Source organism: Anser anser (assembly GCF_964211835.1).
Source record: "Anser anser genome assembly, chromosome: 3".
NCBI classification, from domain to species: domain Eukaryota; kingdom Metazoa; phylum Chordata; class Aves; order Anseriformes; family Anatidae; genus Anser; species Anser anser.
Window position 1 is genome coordinate 30753086 of NC_139722.1, and position 19458 is coordinate 30772543.

Consider the following 19458-nt stretch of genomic DNA (forward strand, 5'->3'; position numbering starts at 1 on the left):
GGCTCTGAAAATAAAGTTTTATTCTATTTAGTATTTGTTGTAAACTACAACAGTCTCTTAAGTAAGATATTTCATTATAAAATGTTTCATAAAAATGCATTACTGTTGAGCTTTATGGATGAAACAATTTTTCAAGCACTGTTTGTACTTACACACAAAAGCTGGACTCTTCTGATCCCATTATGAAAATATACTTGACCCTTATTTTTCTTTTCTTGAGGCCTGAATTTTAATGAGGCCTTTAAAGTCCTCACTCATACCAGTGCAGGACATTAGGGAAGTTTAGGCTAGACATCAGGAAGAGGTTCTTCACCGAAAGGGTGGCTGCACACTGGAACAGGCTCCCCAGTGAAGTAGTCACTGCACCAAGCCTGTCTGCATTTAAGAAGCGATTGGACTGTGCACTTAGTCACATGGTCTAAACTTTTTGGGCAGACCTGTGCGGTGCCAGGAGTTGGACTTGATGATCCTTATTGGTCCCTTCCAACTCGGGATATTCTATGATTCTACGATTCTATGATTTCCTGTTACTGTTTTTGTTCTCATGTGGATTTTGTTCTCAAGTGCATTAAACACTTTGGCTGAATATAAATATTGAGAGCACTGCATGAGTCTGGTTACATTTTTTGACAAAAGTGATCAAGAAATATTTTTATGTTTCTTATGAAACATTTATATTTTATACGTGTTTATATATTTACTACATAAATATGTAATATGTTGGACGTAGGTTATGAAATGAAAAGTGCATGTCAAAGTCCATCAACAACAGTTGAACTGATTTGAATGTTCAAATTAAAAATATGTTGTTGCCAAATGGGAAAATAAAAAAAGTTAGGACATAATTAGTTCCTACATGAACAAGTCTCATTTTATTTGATATTCATGAGTAGCTCCATTGCTGCGAATGGAGCTTTGCTGGGTATAAACCTGCCAACTGATCTCCCAGAGTTTCCTTTGCCTCTTCCCTCGGAGGGCTCAGTCCCATGGGACACTGCATGTGCCTGCATCCAGCACAGAGTGAGGCTACAGCATGCACCACCTCCCTGTATGCCTCTGGAAAGCCTTCCTCTAGCAAAGGTCTCCTACTATTGCACTCTTTTTGTAACCCAAATGATAAAAATAAGTCTTCTGCAAAAATGGTGCCAGACCATCTAAATTGCCTGACAAGCAGGCAGTGTTCAGACAACAAACTAAAAGCAAACACACCTTGCTTTCACAGCCTTGTCAAGGGAAAAAAAATATGTAAAGCCTCTTGTTCTTCACTATGTTGTTAAATTACAGTTTAAATGGTCATCTGTATGGCAGCTTGTAAAAATTGTTAAAATAACATTATAATCTCTATTTGCATTATAATATTAATTGAAAAACTTTTATTATAATAAGATAGTTCCAACAGAATAAAGATCTATCTTAAATTAGAGGAACTGTAGAATATATAATATATATTTTATAAAAATATATTAATAACATTTTATAACAAGTATATACATATATATACATACACATGCATATGTATGTAGATATATATAATTGAATTGTGTTTTACATGTGCTCCTGGGATGTATTTGAAAATGACCAATGCTTAATTCTGAAACTATATTTTGGTAACTAGATTTTTTAAAAAAAATGTTCTCTTTAGAATGCCAACTTCATTGCTGTTCTCAAATGAATAACTAAATTTGTATTTTATGTGGTGACATCAATGAATATTTTCACAATGAAGCACTAATTTATAGGAAAATATTAATAATTTGGCAAAAATGAAAAAATAATAACCTTTCTCTGCTGATTGACCCCTATAAATTATATTTGGCTTATATTATTTTTCTCTAATCAGAAATAAGATTTGTTGTTGATTTAATGATTTATTAAAATAGTATGTCAATACTATTTATAGTATTAATTATTTTAGATAATGTTTTATATCTTTTGTGGCAGGAAGGTAAGTTTTATTATCTTCACAATTTTACAAATTGGGGAGAATTTTGAATTTTGCATTTGCATTTGCCATGTAACCTTCCAGCAGAAGGGTATTTTTTAATGTTTCTATTCCTAGTGCTTCAGATGCCTTCTGCCTCATCAGCAACTTCATGTAGCTGTAGCTGAAGTAGCGTCAATGCTACCCCACAGTTCCAAGCTCATGATACTAAATTAGAGTTCCACCAGAAACTGGATATTTAGCACCAAGCTGTGGACAGTTGTGTGTGCTTGGGAGGACCAGAGGGAACTGTGCAGAAGAGTCAGTAATTCTTCTTTAAGTGCAAGGGGCACTCAATTTTTCATCAAAGAAAGGAAAATGGACTCTGAGGTAGAAGATAGGAGGTTTGCACAAGACCAGAGAGGGAAAATGACAGCTATGATAGGATAAAAAATGAAGTACTCTTGTCTCCCACACTGTCAGCCTTTCTATGTCATTGATTTTTACATAGATTTCCCCATTAAAATCAATGAAGACTTCTTTTTAATTGCTGAGAGCAAGATATAATCTATATTCTGCATAACCGAGAGTTTTCTAAAAATGAAACTGTCCTCAAACACTTCTTTTGTGGGATTCAGCCTAAAAAATGAAGCAGTTCATTGGCTTAAGTATTACTTTGCATTGTCACCATTCCCAAACATGACTTGTTATCTTTGCTGAAGGCTTCATCAGCCTGAAAGATGAATGCAGAAATAGAATTCCTCTGGAGAAGCAACAGGCTCTGTTGTAGAACAGCAATGTCTAGCTCTGTCACCGTCTGGTGTGGTTTGCACTGCTCAAACTATAAGAATAAAATGTCTGCATTTGAATAATTGTTTTTGTCCCATGTCATACAGCTGATTTATAGTATGTGTCACTACATTGACTGTTGGTTCATACAATAAATTCATGTTTGAAAATCCGCAGACACAAATTTAAGTATTTATTAAAAGCTGAGTGTAGCAAAATTAAGTTGATGTTAACTGCCATGATAACTTGCCTGAATCTTACCAGCAACTTCCAGGTATGTTTAGGAACATATTGCATGAGACAGTATGTGACTTTTGAAAAATGTCTACACACAAGCTTTCATAAACCTTTATTCTGTCTTTAGAATTTGGAATGATGGGAGATCATACAATTAAAAGTCAGCGACCTCGATCTGTTCATGAGAAAAGGGTCCCTCAGGAACAAGCTGATGCTGCTAAATTTATGGCACAAACTGGTAATACATCAGTTACATTTTTCTATTTACTGTTGTTAATTTTAGCAAAACCACTGCATGTTTCCATAATCTTTTGCTGCATATTTGTCAGTTTTCTAAGCTGATACTTTTTTTTGAATCATTTTTTTTTTTCCACCAGTTAAAGTCCATAAATGAAGTAGCGGAGAATTAGGTAGATCATACAAAAACATGCACTGTGAATGTGGATACTGAATTGTTTAGTGTAAGTGTGAATTTATTTAGTAATAAAAGCAGTTTCACATGTATAAGAGACAGGACAGTTTACACTTTTTTTTTTTTCCAGAGAAGATGTTAAGAATGTGCTCCAGAATTTCTATATAAATAGACTAAGGTCTAATCCCAGCTTTAGGCATTTATCAAATTATTAATTATTAGGATAGTTTTAAAGTCCATACATCTGACATTTACTATCTTTGGCCCAGCACAATGTCCTATTCTCTAGTTTCCAGATTCATAATTGCTAAATGAAATTGGCTGTAAGTTGTTTTTGATTGGATGTTCAAATTATCTAATATCTTTTCATCTTAAAAAAAAAAAAAAAAGAAAAGAAAAATAAATCTAATTTTGTTTGAGCAACTACATCTTCTTTAGGTAAAGATATCAAAATAATATTTAAAATCTACAGCTAAAGTCATAGGGAAAAAAAAAAAAAAGTCCCTTTGTCAACAATTACCACAGCTAACTTGCTAACTTTAAAGTCAAAGTTCCAATGGAGGAACTTCCCTCCAATGGGGAGGTGAATTAAGCTCTAATACACCAATTTTATTTCCCCTTTTGCCATAGTTAATGATCTGTGTATCTGTTGGCAAATGACTCTCTAATGGTTTCCTACATGCTCCATTCCGGTAAGCTATTGCATTAAAAAATCTTGTGCCCCATAATTATTGTATGGATTTGAAACTTTCTCTGTATTCCATAGTTACTAACCTAGCAAATAAGCCTGCCTCGATCATACATAATGCTTCCAGTTTTATATTCACTTTAGTAAAAGAGCTATAATTGCATCTAGTTATGTTGCATGTTGACCTTCTTAGCAGTAAGGTGCTTTACTTAATAGATTTGCAGAAATCAAAATATTAAGTAATATAAATACATGTATAACCAATCAGTGTAGATCTGTTTGGTAAAGAATTTAGATAAGGAAAAAGTCTGTTTCTCTCCTATTAATCTATAAAACGACTTTTATGTCTAACTTCCAGTTGATACTGCTGTAAGCAAACTCTTATATGGCACACATAAATGGAAGAATGGAGCCAAGAACCCCCTTGGGCTTCATGAAGTTATTGTTTAGGCAAGTAGAACTTACTACTTACATACCTAGCTCAGACTTATAATGTTAGTTGCTTACTACATAGAATGACACTTTTGCTTTTATGCTGCTTCTTAAATTAATACAATTACCCTAAAATAAGTAAGAGGATCTGTTTTATTTCCTCATATAAATCCCTAAAACTTTCATATTATCAGGTAAAACTTGTATCTGATAATTTCTAGTCATCCATTGCAGCGCATCTATTACGGGTGTTAGAGAACTGCATTATAAATGCAGTACTTACATGATCACCTTCTGATATATTGTGTGTGTGGAGTGGGAGATGAATGTACAAAATTACACAGGCTTGTACAAGGTCCTGTTCTGAAAGCAGGTGACATGTATCAGCAGAGTATATAAGTTTACATGCCAAACTTTGAGGAAGTGTATCCTTTACATGCTGTAGGTTAACGCATTTTAAATAATACTGTGCTCTTTTTGAACATACTAATTTTCATCTCTTCTTCATTTTGATTTTCTCTGTAGTGACCATTGCATATTTTCTTCACCTCTAATGCACTCATTTTCTTGTGATATAATTAATGTGTTATCTTCTTAAAATGATTCATAAGGTTATTCTAACATATCTCATGAATTTACCCATGTACTAAGAAGTCTAATAGCTTTTAAAATACCTTGTAAATTGATACTCTCTGAGTTTTAGGCTTCCTATATTTTAACCTAATTTATTTTGTGTAATAATAAATCAGATACAAATGTACAAAATGTTTGTATGGCCTAAAAGTGCAGAGAGACAGGAAGGTAGATTTTTTCTGGAAAAGATTTATGATACGTTTTTAAGACCAACAGAATAGTGGACTTAATCCACTATTAAGTGGAAATTGAGGACTTTTAAAATGTGATATTAGAATATGCATTCTCCTTTTTGTTTGTGAACAATATGAGGCAGTAAAGAAAACTTTTTTTTTTTTTTTTTAATATTGTGTAAAGAATTTATTGTCCTATATTTGTCATTTTATGTGTTTGGACTGATCCTTCCCTTAGGTGTTATGGGATTTAGAATGTATAATACAGGTAAGTGTTACACAGGTCAATGAGGCCTTCCATACAGTAAGTTCTGCTTCCTCTTACATATTGAGCAGCAGGGCAGAATGAGGGCTTTGTACCCTGTCAACTGTTAATTTGAGAATGTAGGTTTAATATAATACCCCTCGTAACCTGAGTTCTCTGAGGGAAAATAAAAAGTAGCCCTTTTGAAATTTTCATTTTAGAAAAGAAAAAAAAAGGTAAAGAGATAAAAAAAAAAAAAAATCTATTTATGTATTGAAGGCATTCTAGCAATCTAGGTTTATTTTAGAAAATAAAGAAGTCTCTATTTGCTCATGGTTAACCATGGTTAACCATGGCATATATCTGCCATGGCATATATCTGCCTCCTTTAAAATAGGTAATAATCATACAGGCAACAGAATGAAATACTCTAAAAAAAAATAAAAATTTCTGAAAAATCAAAATACATTGAGCAAAAGGAAGTGGAGTAGTTGGTAAGATATTTTTTTTTCCTCTAATTTTACTCTTTTTGCACAAAAATCATGTTAGTATGGAGGATATTTCTCCAGCCAAAATTGAAACTTTCTATCCTTTATGTATGTTGAATTATATTGATAGATTCTTCCTTTTGTGAATGGACAGTATATATATGATCAGGACTTTTAATATGCAATGTTAATTTCAAAATTTGCTCATTATAATCATGCCTTTTACTATCAGATCAGTGTTATTTTCATCATATTCTGAGGGTTAAGAGCAACTTTTTGTCACTAAGATCTCTGATATTTTTAATTTTTAACACTTCATTTCTATATTTATTAGGTATACACTGTCAGAGGTCTGTGTAGGATAATGGAAAATTTACACTGAGTATGTATGACTATTTTACATAACGAGGAACATCTTGAGAAACATAGCTTTGACTTTTTCTGCTGTTTGACCTTTCATCTAAACCACCTAAACAAAGGCAAAGTCAAGCTTCAAAAATACAGCAAAAGAAAAATAAATAAATAAATAAATTTACTAGCTTGGAAATTCGTAGGAATACAAGTATTTTATCATGTACATAGGGCTTATAGTTCACATTGCATAATTGTTACTATCTACCTGAATATTAGCTGCTATTACCATATTATATCCTTTAACCTGAACCCAAGTCATGTAACAGTCTAAACAAAATGCTAAATACAGTAAAATGATTAAAACAGTAATCAGTAATTAAATTTCTCCTTTGTCCTCCTAACAAATAAAGAAAATGATTTCACAGATCACTTTGGTGAACTTTTGTATTTAAAAAAACTCATCATTTTATGCTTGCCCATAGAAGTTATTACAGTTATATACAATTTTATGAAAAGTGGTGGTATTTGTGTGCTAATTATAAAGCATTCTGTCTTGTTACTGAATAAGAAGCATAGTTTCTTATAGTTTTAAATCATTGAATAACCTTAAAATTAGATAACCTTAAAATTCTTAGAGGACTAGCAAAGACAAAAATTTTGCAAAGGTTTCATGTTTGGCCTCTGGAAACAACAAAAAAAGAGCCTGGGCAGATGCTTGCTACAAAGGCACCACTTCAAGAAATAGTGTATCGTTTACCAAATTCTTGGACGATATAACAAAAGTGTTACTGGTTTGCAGACATTCCTTTGTTTCCCTTGATTCCCTACCAGTGCCAAAACTTTTGAAAGACAAGAGGTATTTCAATATAACTGAAATTTTAAGTGAGCTACTCAAGACTGAAATTTTTATCATTATTTTAAAGCTGATTTTACCACTGATTTTTGAAACTAAATCAAGTCTGTTTCAAAAAATCCAGAATATAATATAAGCTTCAGCAGGCAATTTTTAACTGATTTTTAGTGGAAAAGGTGAATATGAATCTACAATTATTTACTCAAAATCTTTAGAACTTTCACTTTAATCATATTTGTGTTATTTTTGCATTTTTTTTCTATTAAAAATGCACTCAAGTGATCAAGTTTTCTGTAGATGAATGCCTTTGGGAAATTCCAGAACTGTGTGTGTGGCTGTTCATGACAACTAAATTTAAACATTCTTTCCTGAACATCCACACAAGAAGACCAGATGCATTACTCAAAACACAAACAAAAACAAAAACAATCAATACAACAAACAAATCAGAAATAATATAATGTGCTCTGCTTCAACAGTAAAAACAACAACAACAACAACAACAAAACACAATTCACAGGTACAATAGTAATAAATTCCATTCAATTTTGCACATTTTATGGAATAGTACTTTCTGCAAATTAGTTTTATGTCTTTCAGTATGACTACATGAACACTAAAAAAGCACATGCCATAAAACAGGAATTAAAAACTTTTTTTGTAGTTGTTTGGAACAGCCATTGAATTTTAAATATGAAAAAGATTCCAAATTAAAAGCAAGTAGCTCATAAATTTCTTGGATAAATGATTATTTGAGAATTCTTCATTCATTGTTCCTTTTTGACAATTTTGAACATAGTGGTAAGTACTATACACAGTAATGAGGTCTAGCACATCTAACAGTTTAAGACATCTCTGAGTCAAAAGCAAGGAGCAGAGAAGTGCTCAAATCAAATTTCCTGTCCCACTGTTCAAGTTAAAATCTGGTAAACAAAGTGCACCTCTTTGCCAGGGAACTTCTCTCAAATACTGTATGACTCTTCTTCACTGAAGAAAATATAAGAAATTGTGTTGGTTTTTTTTTTTTGTTGTTTCCTTTTTTGTTTTTTAATCTAAATTTCCTTACTGGCAGAGTTCCTAAAAGCTTAATTCTGGAGTGACAAGTATAAATATCAAAGATAAATCCTTTGCTATTATATAAAAAGAGTTGTCTATGTTCTTGTAACATCCTGAGGGCAGTGTTGTTCCTAAAATGTTGAAGGGCACTATTTCTCATAAATTCACAAATGATGCCAAGCAATCAAAGTGTTTTCTTCTGACAGGCATTATGTGACTGCAGCATTGTAGGTGTCTTTATTTTATATTCATTGCACATTTTCACAACTGCTTTACTCCATGAACTTTTAAATATTTATTTTGATATGATACTTTTGTCTTTAATTTATAAAGGCAGATAAGCTTCAGCAATAAAAATGTCTCATTAATTCTTATGTCTATATTCATGTTTGTTTGTTGTCTTGAATACAGGTGAATCTGGTGTGGAAGAGTGGGCCCAGTGGAGTACGTGTTCAGTTACTTGTGGTCAAGGGTCGCAGGTGCGAACCAGAACTTGTGTATCACCTTACGGGACACACTGCAGCGGCCCTTTAAGAGAATCAAGGGTTTGCAATAACACTGCCCTCTGTCCAGGTAGTGTTAGCAGCCAATAAATAAAATTGTGGATGTTTTTGAACTGTATAATGATAAGAATTTGAAACTATATATTTTTTATTATTATCATTTTTTATTATTAATTTCATAAGAGCATTTCAGTTGGAACAGAGAAATGGAATTCTATTCAGCTATGAAATTTATAATGTAGATTGTTATTTTTACCTTCAGAACAGCCAAGACATGGAACAAGAGTCCTTTTGTCTAACAGCTTCAATTTTTTTAATAAGTATTCCCAGCTATTCACTATTTTCACTATTAAAAAAAAAAAAAAAAAAAAAAGAGAGAGAGAGAGAGAGAAGGCATAGAGTAAGTACTAAATACAAATTAGAGAAGAAACACAGATCACCAATATACTAAAAAGCAGAGACTGATTAACAAGGTGGGTTAAGTTAACATATATAATTTGACACTGCTACAGTTTAGCCATTTAGAGTACTGTCTTCTAGGCAGTGGGCCAGACAATGTCCTCTGCACAGTAATGTCTTCTTTTATATTGTGCTGGCAAGAAAGGGCAACAGCTACCCATCAAAGGAAGAAAGATTGGACAAAAATAACCTTCTTACTACAGACAAAAGGTAAAGGTCATAAGTATCTTCCATTACAGTTTTCCTACTACTTTTTTCTAGGAGATCTGGACATAGTCAGAATTCAGCAGTAGTTATGCTCTAAGGAGATGAGACAGGCATATCTGAGTTAGTTGCTGAAAGGGCATATCTCATTTCCTTAGTTTGCTCATGGATGTGTTTTATCTGGGATGGGAAAGAAAAGGGAAGGCATATGGCCTGTGACTACATTCATTTTCCTCTGCTGTCTCTGAAAAGGAAAAATTCCTTCCTGCCTCATTTCAGATGATCAAAATCCTCAGCTTTTCTGTAAAACTTGATTCTAGGAGGGTGGTGAGCCAGATTCTGGGGAAGCTCACTCCATTCTGAAGTAAACTAGACTGTCTCATACACAGAATCCCCTGGATTTTATCTCAATGAGCATTAGTGTATAGAATCAGACTCAACGTTGCTACTGCATGTTGAAAAAATATCCAGGAGAAAATGCATACATGACCACCTCAGAGTTTGTGTATCGGAGCTATAAGCCTTTACAGAACCTCTGCAATGAAAAGCAACTTAAAATATTGTATTAGATAAGCCACTACTGTAATAAGAGCAGCTATCATCACTGAATGCTTTACCATTATGCTTTAGATAGACAACTCACATGTGATTTCCTAATATTTCAGGGTAGAAAACCCAAAGCCACTATTTCTAAAAAAGCTGGGGTAGCTTACAGTCTACTAGAGGTTGGATTCTTTCCAAAACTACCCTCAACTTGAAAGTATGTAGTACAAAAAGAAAACTGTAAAATAAAATAAGAAACCTTCCAAACAATCAAAGATAGACTTAAAGATTCTTTTGAAGCAATATGAAATATAAACATGAAAACATACTCCAGCACTCTCAATGACACACAGCTCTGCCACTTTCTTGCTCATTTAATAACCTAAGAAAAGGCAAGGTGTTTAAATCACCTAATTTTGCAAAATTTTATCCTCATTCTCTCCAGTAAGGAATGATAAATTTTCACATAAAAACAACAAGTCTATGTAAAGCAACAGCCAAGATAATTTAGTCAAAGTAACCTGGGGGGGGGGGGGGGGGGGGGGGGGGGAAGTTAATTTGTAAAATTTGCATTGTCTAGCAAACTTCTGAACAATGCTCACACAGAAGGACTGTTCCACATGTCTCAGTGACAAAGGAGCTCTTTCCACACACACAATGCCCACTTCAGAGTATGGCTTCTGTTTCCAGTTATTCAGTGTGAGCAATGTCTACCACTGGATAACAGTGATACTGCCAAGATATTTTCATTTTCATATCACCACAGCTGATTCTGATAATCTTTACATATGTTGTGTTACCTTTCCTAAATAATTAGTCTTCTAGGCATAATCTTGCATGTTGTTTCACATAATTGCAGTAACCTTACTAATTTATGTTGGTCTCTGTCTGGCTAGAGGGGTCACTATGTGTGGCAGTGTGCAGGATTAGCAATTTAGAAAGATGCTTTTCATAGTCAGAGCTCCATTAATTTTTCAAACATGCTTTTAATTCTAGGCTAAATATCCTCTGCCCTCATTATAGCATGCATCCTGTCTCAGAGAGTTGCATGATTCAGGATTATCCCCGGCTCATGCATAAGAAAATGCACAGTTTGTAGACTAGTATAATTAAAACACAAATTTAACAAAAGAATGCAAGCATACACATCTGTACTTGGGATATGGCCTGTGAACCTGGACTTGAACCACTCATTCCATATAGCTTTTGGACTCAATTAACACAGAAAATGTTTACATCTTAGAAAGTAAATCAGAAGCAAAAAAAGTAAGTGTTGTCTCCCCTTGCAACCTATACATACAAAATCTGCTGGGGGGTGTTCATTATACATTTGTATAACTAGTAAAAGTGAGGTCATTTTGAGAGCTATGTTAACTATTTCCAAATAGCAAAGCTGTGACTTCAAAATAAACAGTTATGCAGAGTGGCTTATACTTCAAACATCTATCGACAAACTTCAAGAGAACATGTTACACTTAAAAATACTAATGCAAGGCTGTATTGATTTCATACAGTCCCTTCAGCGTCCACTGGGAATGGACATCACTGGGATGTTAGAGAGTACATCTGTCTGTGATCTCATTATCCTGGAAAATTTTGAGAATGGGATTCACCAGCTTTATCATTATGCAACAGCAGGCTATATCACAAAGTCTTTTGCATAAGTACATGAAAGCTATTGTATCTATCATTTTTAGCTATTTTTTTATTCTGCTGAATATATATATATTATATATATATATAACATATATATATATCACGTATATAGTGCTACTGATAATTAAACTAAAATCATGAAGGAACTATTGTTTCCACAATTTTTAATTTATTTATATTTTTTCCAGACCAATACTATTTCAGGGATGGGAGTCCACTAGATAATTCAGGCAGTGTCTTGGAATCAGGGGCCTTCTCAAGAAATGCAACATTGTAAGCTACAACATGTAGTTCGTGTTACCATTGTTATTGGTTCTTTTGTGAGCAAAGGCATTTAGGATCCAGTACTGCAGTGCCACTGATTCATTTCAGTTTAACTGATAATTTCTAATACATCTAAGACTTCAAGGAGAAAGAATATTGCATTTCTATAACTGTAGATCATCTCAGTTAGTTCCTATTTCTCCTTCCCCATTGCCTTCAGCTACTTTCACCACAAAATTTAGCTGAAGTTCGGAATTTTCAGGCTTATGGGTAAAGCAATACATGAAAGGAGCAAGACTATCCTAAAACATTTCAAACATTTGTATGCTCAAAAGATTTTGGCTGGTGCTAAGTCTGCTATATTCCCATCATTTCTCAAGGCTTATGTCAATGAACTTTAGCCATATTACCGAAATTTTGCACATTTCAGTATGTTTTATGTCTGCATGGGTACACTAACAAAACTGTTAAAAGTTTTTAAATCCTACAGTTTTATTGTTATTAATCAGTGCTTTGGAACTTCAGGTCTTCGCTTGAGAGTGGGAAAAAAAGAGTGAGGGAAATTTAGCTTTATAATTACTAGACATTGCAGAAATAGAATGGATGTGTGACTTAAATGTGAATGGTAGAGGACAGGTGTCAGAAAGTTTTTGATTTTTTTCTTATTATTACTAATTTAAGATTTTTTTTCAAATATACAATTTGAGCCATATTGAAGAAACAGAAACTATAGCACGTAAATGTGTTTAAATTCATGCATGAAATACCTATAATATCATTTTAACAATTCCTGTAATGTAGCGTCTGGTTTGTTTTAGTTAATCAGCCATATTAAACTTTACCATAAAATAAAAACCATCAATGTCCATAATATTTTTTCCAATATCTTTTTAGTATAAAGATGAAAAAATCAGAAGTATTTAAACCCCAATAAAAATCTCCCAAAATATGCTTGTAGGATGAATGCCAGCATGGCCTCACGCCTCCTCCCACCTCACAAAAGTTGTGCATTGTGAACACTGTGGGTGTTCACTTCAACATGATTAGGTTCACAGAGTGGCAGAATGAAGGGAAGGATGCTCTGCAGTAATCCAAACTCGTTGTGCTAGCAATGATTTTGACAGATAAGTTGGCAATAATTTGAATATTTTTGTCCCAAATAATGAATCTTGCATCTGAAACTGTGTTATAGAAAACAGTAACTCCTCTGTGAGCCAGCTCTCCATCTGGTGTAATTTGGCATAGCTCATCTGGCTATAATTCATCAGATGTTATAGGGTATTGGGTTATTTTTGCATTTAAAGAATGATATTAAGGAAAATGTAAATGAAATATCAGGAATAATATTTGAAGGTAAGAAATTTTAAATTAAAATGTTTTTTTAAAGCTGATCTATATAATACTGGACATAGCTGTGATGCATTGGACAGGTTGATTTTCCTTTATATTTCTATGCTCATAATTGTTGTTTACTTAGTGGTATGCCTTTCCCATCCTTGACTTTATTAGTTATAGAATCATAGGATCATTAAGGTTGGAAAAGACCTCCAAGATCATCTGGTCCAACCATGTTCTGCTACTCTTAGATATACAAGCCTATACATACAAGAAGGTACTATGAAATTATTACTTACTGTTCTAACTATTTTCACAGAAGATTATTTTGGGCACATCTTACCTTAAACCAGAAACAGATAGAGTCTAGTGCAAGTTTGAATCCACCCAAAGTGAAACATATTGTTTCTGCTTCTGTTCAAATCCAAAATCACAAAATAATTACTCAATGTTCCTGCTAACATGCAGTCAATCTTGCCAGAAGAGATATACAACCTCTTGGCTCAAGACAATAGCTTTAAAGAAGCTCTCAGCTAATGGTTTGTGTTTTGTTGTTGTGCTTTTTTTATTATTACTATTATTCATTTTTAAATGAAGATAACTTATAATATTTCAACAGCATCAAACTGAAACTCCAAATTAAACATTAGACTTAAACTCATATGTACCCTGAAAAACCTTATCACATGTCTACATAGTGTCTAGACCTTTCCAACGTATTATTTTTACAGCATATTCTTTCTCTAATTTGGATTAATTGATATTTGTTATGTTTTACACTTTAAGTTCTTCTTGTTTCAACTGAGCATCTTTTAATCAACCATTGTTGTATGAGTAGATGAAATTATATTGCCATTACTACTGATTGCCATTTGGAATCTGATCTTACAAATTGGTTTCTCATTGATTTTTCTCATGTGTTAACAAATCTGGAGTCTTAGAAATATGACTGGACTCAGAATCTAATTCATTGCCTATGCAAAAAAAGTCTTCAAATGTTATGGCTGGGTCAGAGTTTTCTTCTAGTTATAGTACTTGTTGAAGAAAAGATGAAACATAAGGGGTCATATGCCAACGATCACCAATTTACTAGTTTCAGAAGACTTAGGTTTCCTGGTTTTGACCAAAATGGCAGAATTAATCAAAGTTTCTAAAATAACTAGACTAAAATCTGTCACTATGACATTAATTTGGAATGTCCCTGTGTGTTTTTTTTTCCTTTTGCTAATATAAAGCAGATTGATGTGATATTTAGAGTAAAAGAATTTTAATAAAGCTATCCATGTACGACATGGAATAATTACTCTACTTTTCAACTACTTGTATGTGACCAGCTCAAAACCTTTCATCAATTAAGCTGTTATCTAGTAGCTGAAAATGTTCACTGTATGAAGCTTGGCATGTTATGTCAGATAGAATTTCTATGACATTACCTCAAAAAAATTTACCCTAGCAGTAAAATCTGAAACAACAATTTTCCTTAATTTTAATGAAATGCAATAGAACATACCTACATGCAGAATTGTCCTTGATCTTACTGAATATTTTATGATAATATACCAGGGAGATGTACCTCCTTCCCCACCCTTCGCAACTGAATTCCACCTTGGAAAATGTTATTCTGATACCTACAATAAGGGTTTATTTGTAGGAACTGGGCAGGTGATATCTGCCTTCAGGGCAAAGGAAACCTAAAAATTAGTTCTTTCACAGTGATCAAAGAGATGTAAAGACAATCCAGAAAATCCATTTTTTTGTAATGTTGCGAACTATTACCAATGATACACTGAGGTGTTATACACTATTTCCCCCTCCAGACACCCTTCAAACAGTGTTGCAGAAACATACGCAGTTATATGATATCATCTATGATGCTCAGTCTGGGTAATAAGTCTCTGGATTTTCATAAATGTCTGGCATTACTATAGTTTTCCTGTTTCCAAACACAGCCTAACTAAAACCAGTGCAACTGCTTTTATTTAACAAGAATAACTACAGCATGTTTTGCGCTATTTCTCAATTTACGAAGAATTGTCTTGCCAAATCATGTATGGGGTTCTCTTAGTGTTATATATGGTATATAGGCTCAGACGGATAATGTTTATTAGCTTCTTCTGCATTGGAAGTTAGAAAAGATTCATTTTTTATGATTCTTTATATTAATCTAATGAAATATATGTATATTATAATATTTATAAGTGTTTATAATTTATAATGTTCTCTGAAAGTATTTGAAGTTTGTTGAGTCAACATTTTTTTAAGACAGATGCATGCATTACTATATATGTTTGATCAATTAATATGTTCATGTAAAAAAATATATTTAAAATCTCTTTGTGTGCTCTTGGCATTTTTGAGGAAGCTAATCAAGCACAAATGCTGTCATGTTTCCACATTAATATAAACGTGCAACAATTGTAAGAGCCCCAGTTTATCAGGGTAACAGTAAGAAATTGCCAGAGTTATGCCTTTATTTTCAAAAGAGAGCTTAATTTTGATTGCTTCAAGTTTTTACAGTTGTGGTGAGACCTAAAGTGTATGCCTTGTTTTAACAAAGACTAGTCTTCTGAAAATCAGGGCTATTAAACATATCTCAGGTCATATACCAGAAAATCATAACCAGCTTTAGAAAACAGAAGCCATCTTTCTTAGAAGAGTAAAAGAAAAGAAAATGTGGTAGTGAGATTAGTTGAAAGATTAGAGAAAATGGTTCAAAATTAAATATAATTTATAAAAGATAAGAGTTTGAAATTGAAATTAACCATTTTTTACAAAGAAGGTTTTATTTGCCAATACTAGAGATTACCTATGTACTGATATCCTTGAAGTTGGCAAAATAATTACCTTTTACGATATTGATCTTGTTTATTTTGAAATCTTTTTGTTACTTCTGTGTCTGTTTCTGGTTAAAATCTGTTTGGTTTGTTGCAGTACATGGCGTTTGGGAGGAATGGTCACCTTGGAGTCTGTGTTCATTCACATGTGGTCGAGGCCAAAGAACTAGGACAAGGTCATGTATACCTCCCCAGTATGGGGGAAGATCATGTGATGGACCTGAAACACAACATAAACCGTGCAATATTGCACTCTGCCCTGGTGAGCTTATATAGCAACTTTTTGCTTTGTTACAGTGCATTTGATGTGGGTTGTTTGTTATTTCTTTCATTGTGTTTTGTGCTCACACACACACACAAATGGCATGTAAAGTGTGTAGGAAGGGTAATCTTGTTAATAATTCTGACTGTAATGATCAAAAGGATATAATCAGTATGATAACTCTGTTTGAGATACTATACAAGCAGGCAATTCTTAATTCCTTCAAAATTCTCTCTATATATGGCACTTATAAGAAACTTTGATTCAGGATGTCTCTTAGAGAACCAAAAAACAAGCAACTTTCTGAGTGTGGCTTAAAGGGAGACATTCAGAGATTACATAGTTTGCATCTGCCATGTCTGCTTAGATTAAGTTCACTGGGACATTCATTATAATTATTTATTCACCACATACACATTAAAAAAATAAAAAAACATATTTGAGAAACTAAATTTTTAATTGCTATTAATTTATTGAAACTGGATATCATTTACATGTGTGCAGACAGAAGGCTGACACAAGCTATGACACTATTTGAACCCCATTTAATCCCTTATGGTAAGAATTTTAAGTGCCTTATTTCTGGGAGTTTGTCACTAAACCTCTGCAAAAAACTACCCCTAAACAAGTAAACAATGTGTGGGTTTCAGGCTTTCATGTTAAACCTTTCATTCATGGAAATTGAAACTAATTAAAAAAGAAAAAAAAAGAAAAAAAAAGAAAAGTTATTCTTTTGAAATTGATTTTAAAATGTCTGTTCACAGGTTACGATTAATTATGAAAAAAATTATTATATGGATATATACATATACTTACGAAAGGTTTTTCTTTAAAAGTCACCTTCTTTATGACTATAGAACTCATAGTTCAATACCTAGGAAGCTTAATACCTAGGAATGGAAAAAGTGTCAGGTAGCTGTAATGTGGGAACTTTCTTCCACAAGATCTGTCTAACAGAGTTATGCTTGCCTTTGTGGTAGGCTTGTTGAATATTCACAGTTCACAGCAATGCTGTGAGTGGATTCCCCATGACTGGAGCTCTTCTGGAAAAGGGCTGATGGACATTTCATTAACAAATGGTTGTTTGATGATTTGGAAACAGAGGAGAAGGAAAACATGGGTGGAACTTAGCACCTCACAGAAATGAAACTTAAAAAAAAAAAATACTAAACCCAAGCTTTGTTTTATTCTGGTCAGCAAAGCATACTCCAACTTTAGCCATTTTTTTTTTTTTGAAAAACTTTAGTCTTGTATGCAGCTGCAAAAATATGACTTAATCCAGTTTTTGGCCAAGTTGGTAGCTGTGCAATTTTACATGTGCCTACACAAAAATAATTAACATGATATATGAGCATGAAGCAGAATTGACAACACAAAAAATGCCAAATAAAAATAGCTGAAAAGAAATTAATGCATTCAGTTCACTTTGGTATTGAAAAACAGAACAAAAACAAAAACCACACAAAGATAGTGCACCTAATCTGTTAAAATAAAGGGTTATCTCAGAATTCTGGATTTGAACAGTGATCTGTACCTAAATGGCTTTCACCAGAGGAGATTGTATACTGGCTACATTTAAAGTAACAGCTTAAATCTTTGCTGAATGTGAAGACTTTCTGTAATTTGAATGTTCAATTTTATAAAGGAATCTTCATGTTCAATTCGTTAGACTTTTAGCAGTATTTCTGAAATAGAAAAATAACACACTTTTTGCTCCTAAAGATAAGAAGGGAGAACTATGAAATATATATGAGATGCCACAGAATGAGTTTCCTCAAAAGACAATATAATAATTGATTCAATCTTTCCTACCCTAAATAATACTATATAGCAATGAATAAAACTGAAGAGGGTGCATTGAAATGTAATTTCCATAATGTTTTCCTCTTCACATAAAGCTTTTATGATTAATGAATGAAACTAGCTTCCATGTTTGGAAAGAGTTCCTTTCTGCTGAATAAATTATCAGGGTACAGCTTCATGGCTTGAGAGGCATCTGCATTGAGAAGTGGTTCACAACCAGACATTACATAAAATCTTTAATATAGAACTTGAGGGAAAAAAATAATCAAAACCCTTCCTCCTTTAATTCACTGTTCTCTAAGATCCTGGGAATTAGAGGTACAGATATTATCTTTGAACTGGTAGAAATGCTTTATGATAATTTTTGGACAGCGGTAAAATAGTTCATCTCTGTATTTCACTGAATATAGGTGCACGCATGCAGACACAGTACCTTTAAAAAGAGCTTTTAAAAGTTAAATCACTAAATTAAAGATCCTGCTTCCTCTTTAATTCTTAACTCCACCAACTTCGAAAGCTACTATCCCAGCTGTCCTTCAGAAGAATCCTGAAACCAGGGATTGGCAAATGTAGCAAGTGAATTTACTCATTTTCAGCAATGATACTTTTATGACAACAGTAATTATAAAACCATGTTTTCAAGGAATAGTATTAATCAAAATTACATTACATCCCAAATTTTGAGTTTATATTCAGCAAATGCAGGTGCAACAAGCAATTGATGATTTTAAAGTCAATAGGAATGTGGGATTCTGAATTAGTACAATCAGTAATATCATTTCATAATGCTTAACCATTTTTAAGAACACTGTCTAGTCCCATTATCCATTATATACAATGTAAATTTTCACTTGTATGGGAACTTAATTGGTTTATATTTTCTATAATTTTGGTTTTTAATATTTTCATTTGCATCAATGAGATTTCTGATATAGGAAATTAAAAATAACAGTCCTAAACATTTACCCATGGAAATATTCTTCCAAACCCATGTGTATGGGCTAATACAAATTACTAAATACAGAATTCATCCCCGTATCTATATTGTTTAAACATTCATCTTGACAAATTCAGGAAGCAGATTATTCAGTATGCAAAGAAAGAAAGTAGATTTGATGACCAAGACAGGCCATTTCTGATCTCCTATATTTTATCTCAAAGACTGCTGAAGAACTGTGATGGTTTTCTGAGAAAGAAATAGAGAAAGAAATAAATTTATTCAGCAATAAATTCAATTTTATAAATGTAGAGAACAGTCTTATGTTAGGCAATGTGGTAATTCTTGTTTTCCTTTTTCTACTCAGCTAACAGAACT

General features: G+C 32.9%; 1 protein-coding gene across 11 annotated transcripts in view; it reads left to right on the forward strand.

The window, feature by feature from the left end:
* The window catches only part of ADGRB3 (adhesion G protein-coupled receptor B3), a 468984-nt gene that overhangs the window by 190323 nt on the left and 259203 nt on the right, over positions 1-19458 (forward strand). For 8 of the 11 annotated variants that reach the window (XR_014582934.1, XM_083832452.1, XM_083832457.1 and 5 more), the window contains 3 exons: positions 3075-3185; positions 8692-8853; positions 16176-16340. Coding sequence is in view for 9 of the 11 variants with exons in the window: in XM_083832452.1 (XP_083688578.1) it covers positions 3075-3185; positions 8692-8853; positions 16176-16340 (438 nt within the window). In the remaining 2 variants the exon portion in view is untranslated. The remainder of the gene's footprint in view (positions 1-3074; positions 3186-8691; positions 8854-16175; positions 16341-19458) is intronic. The other 3 variants (XR_014582935.1, XM_083832459.1, XM_083832460.1) reach the window with 2 other exon arrangements.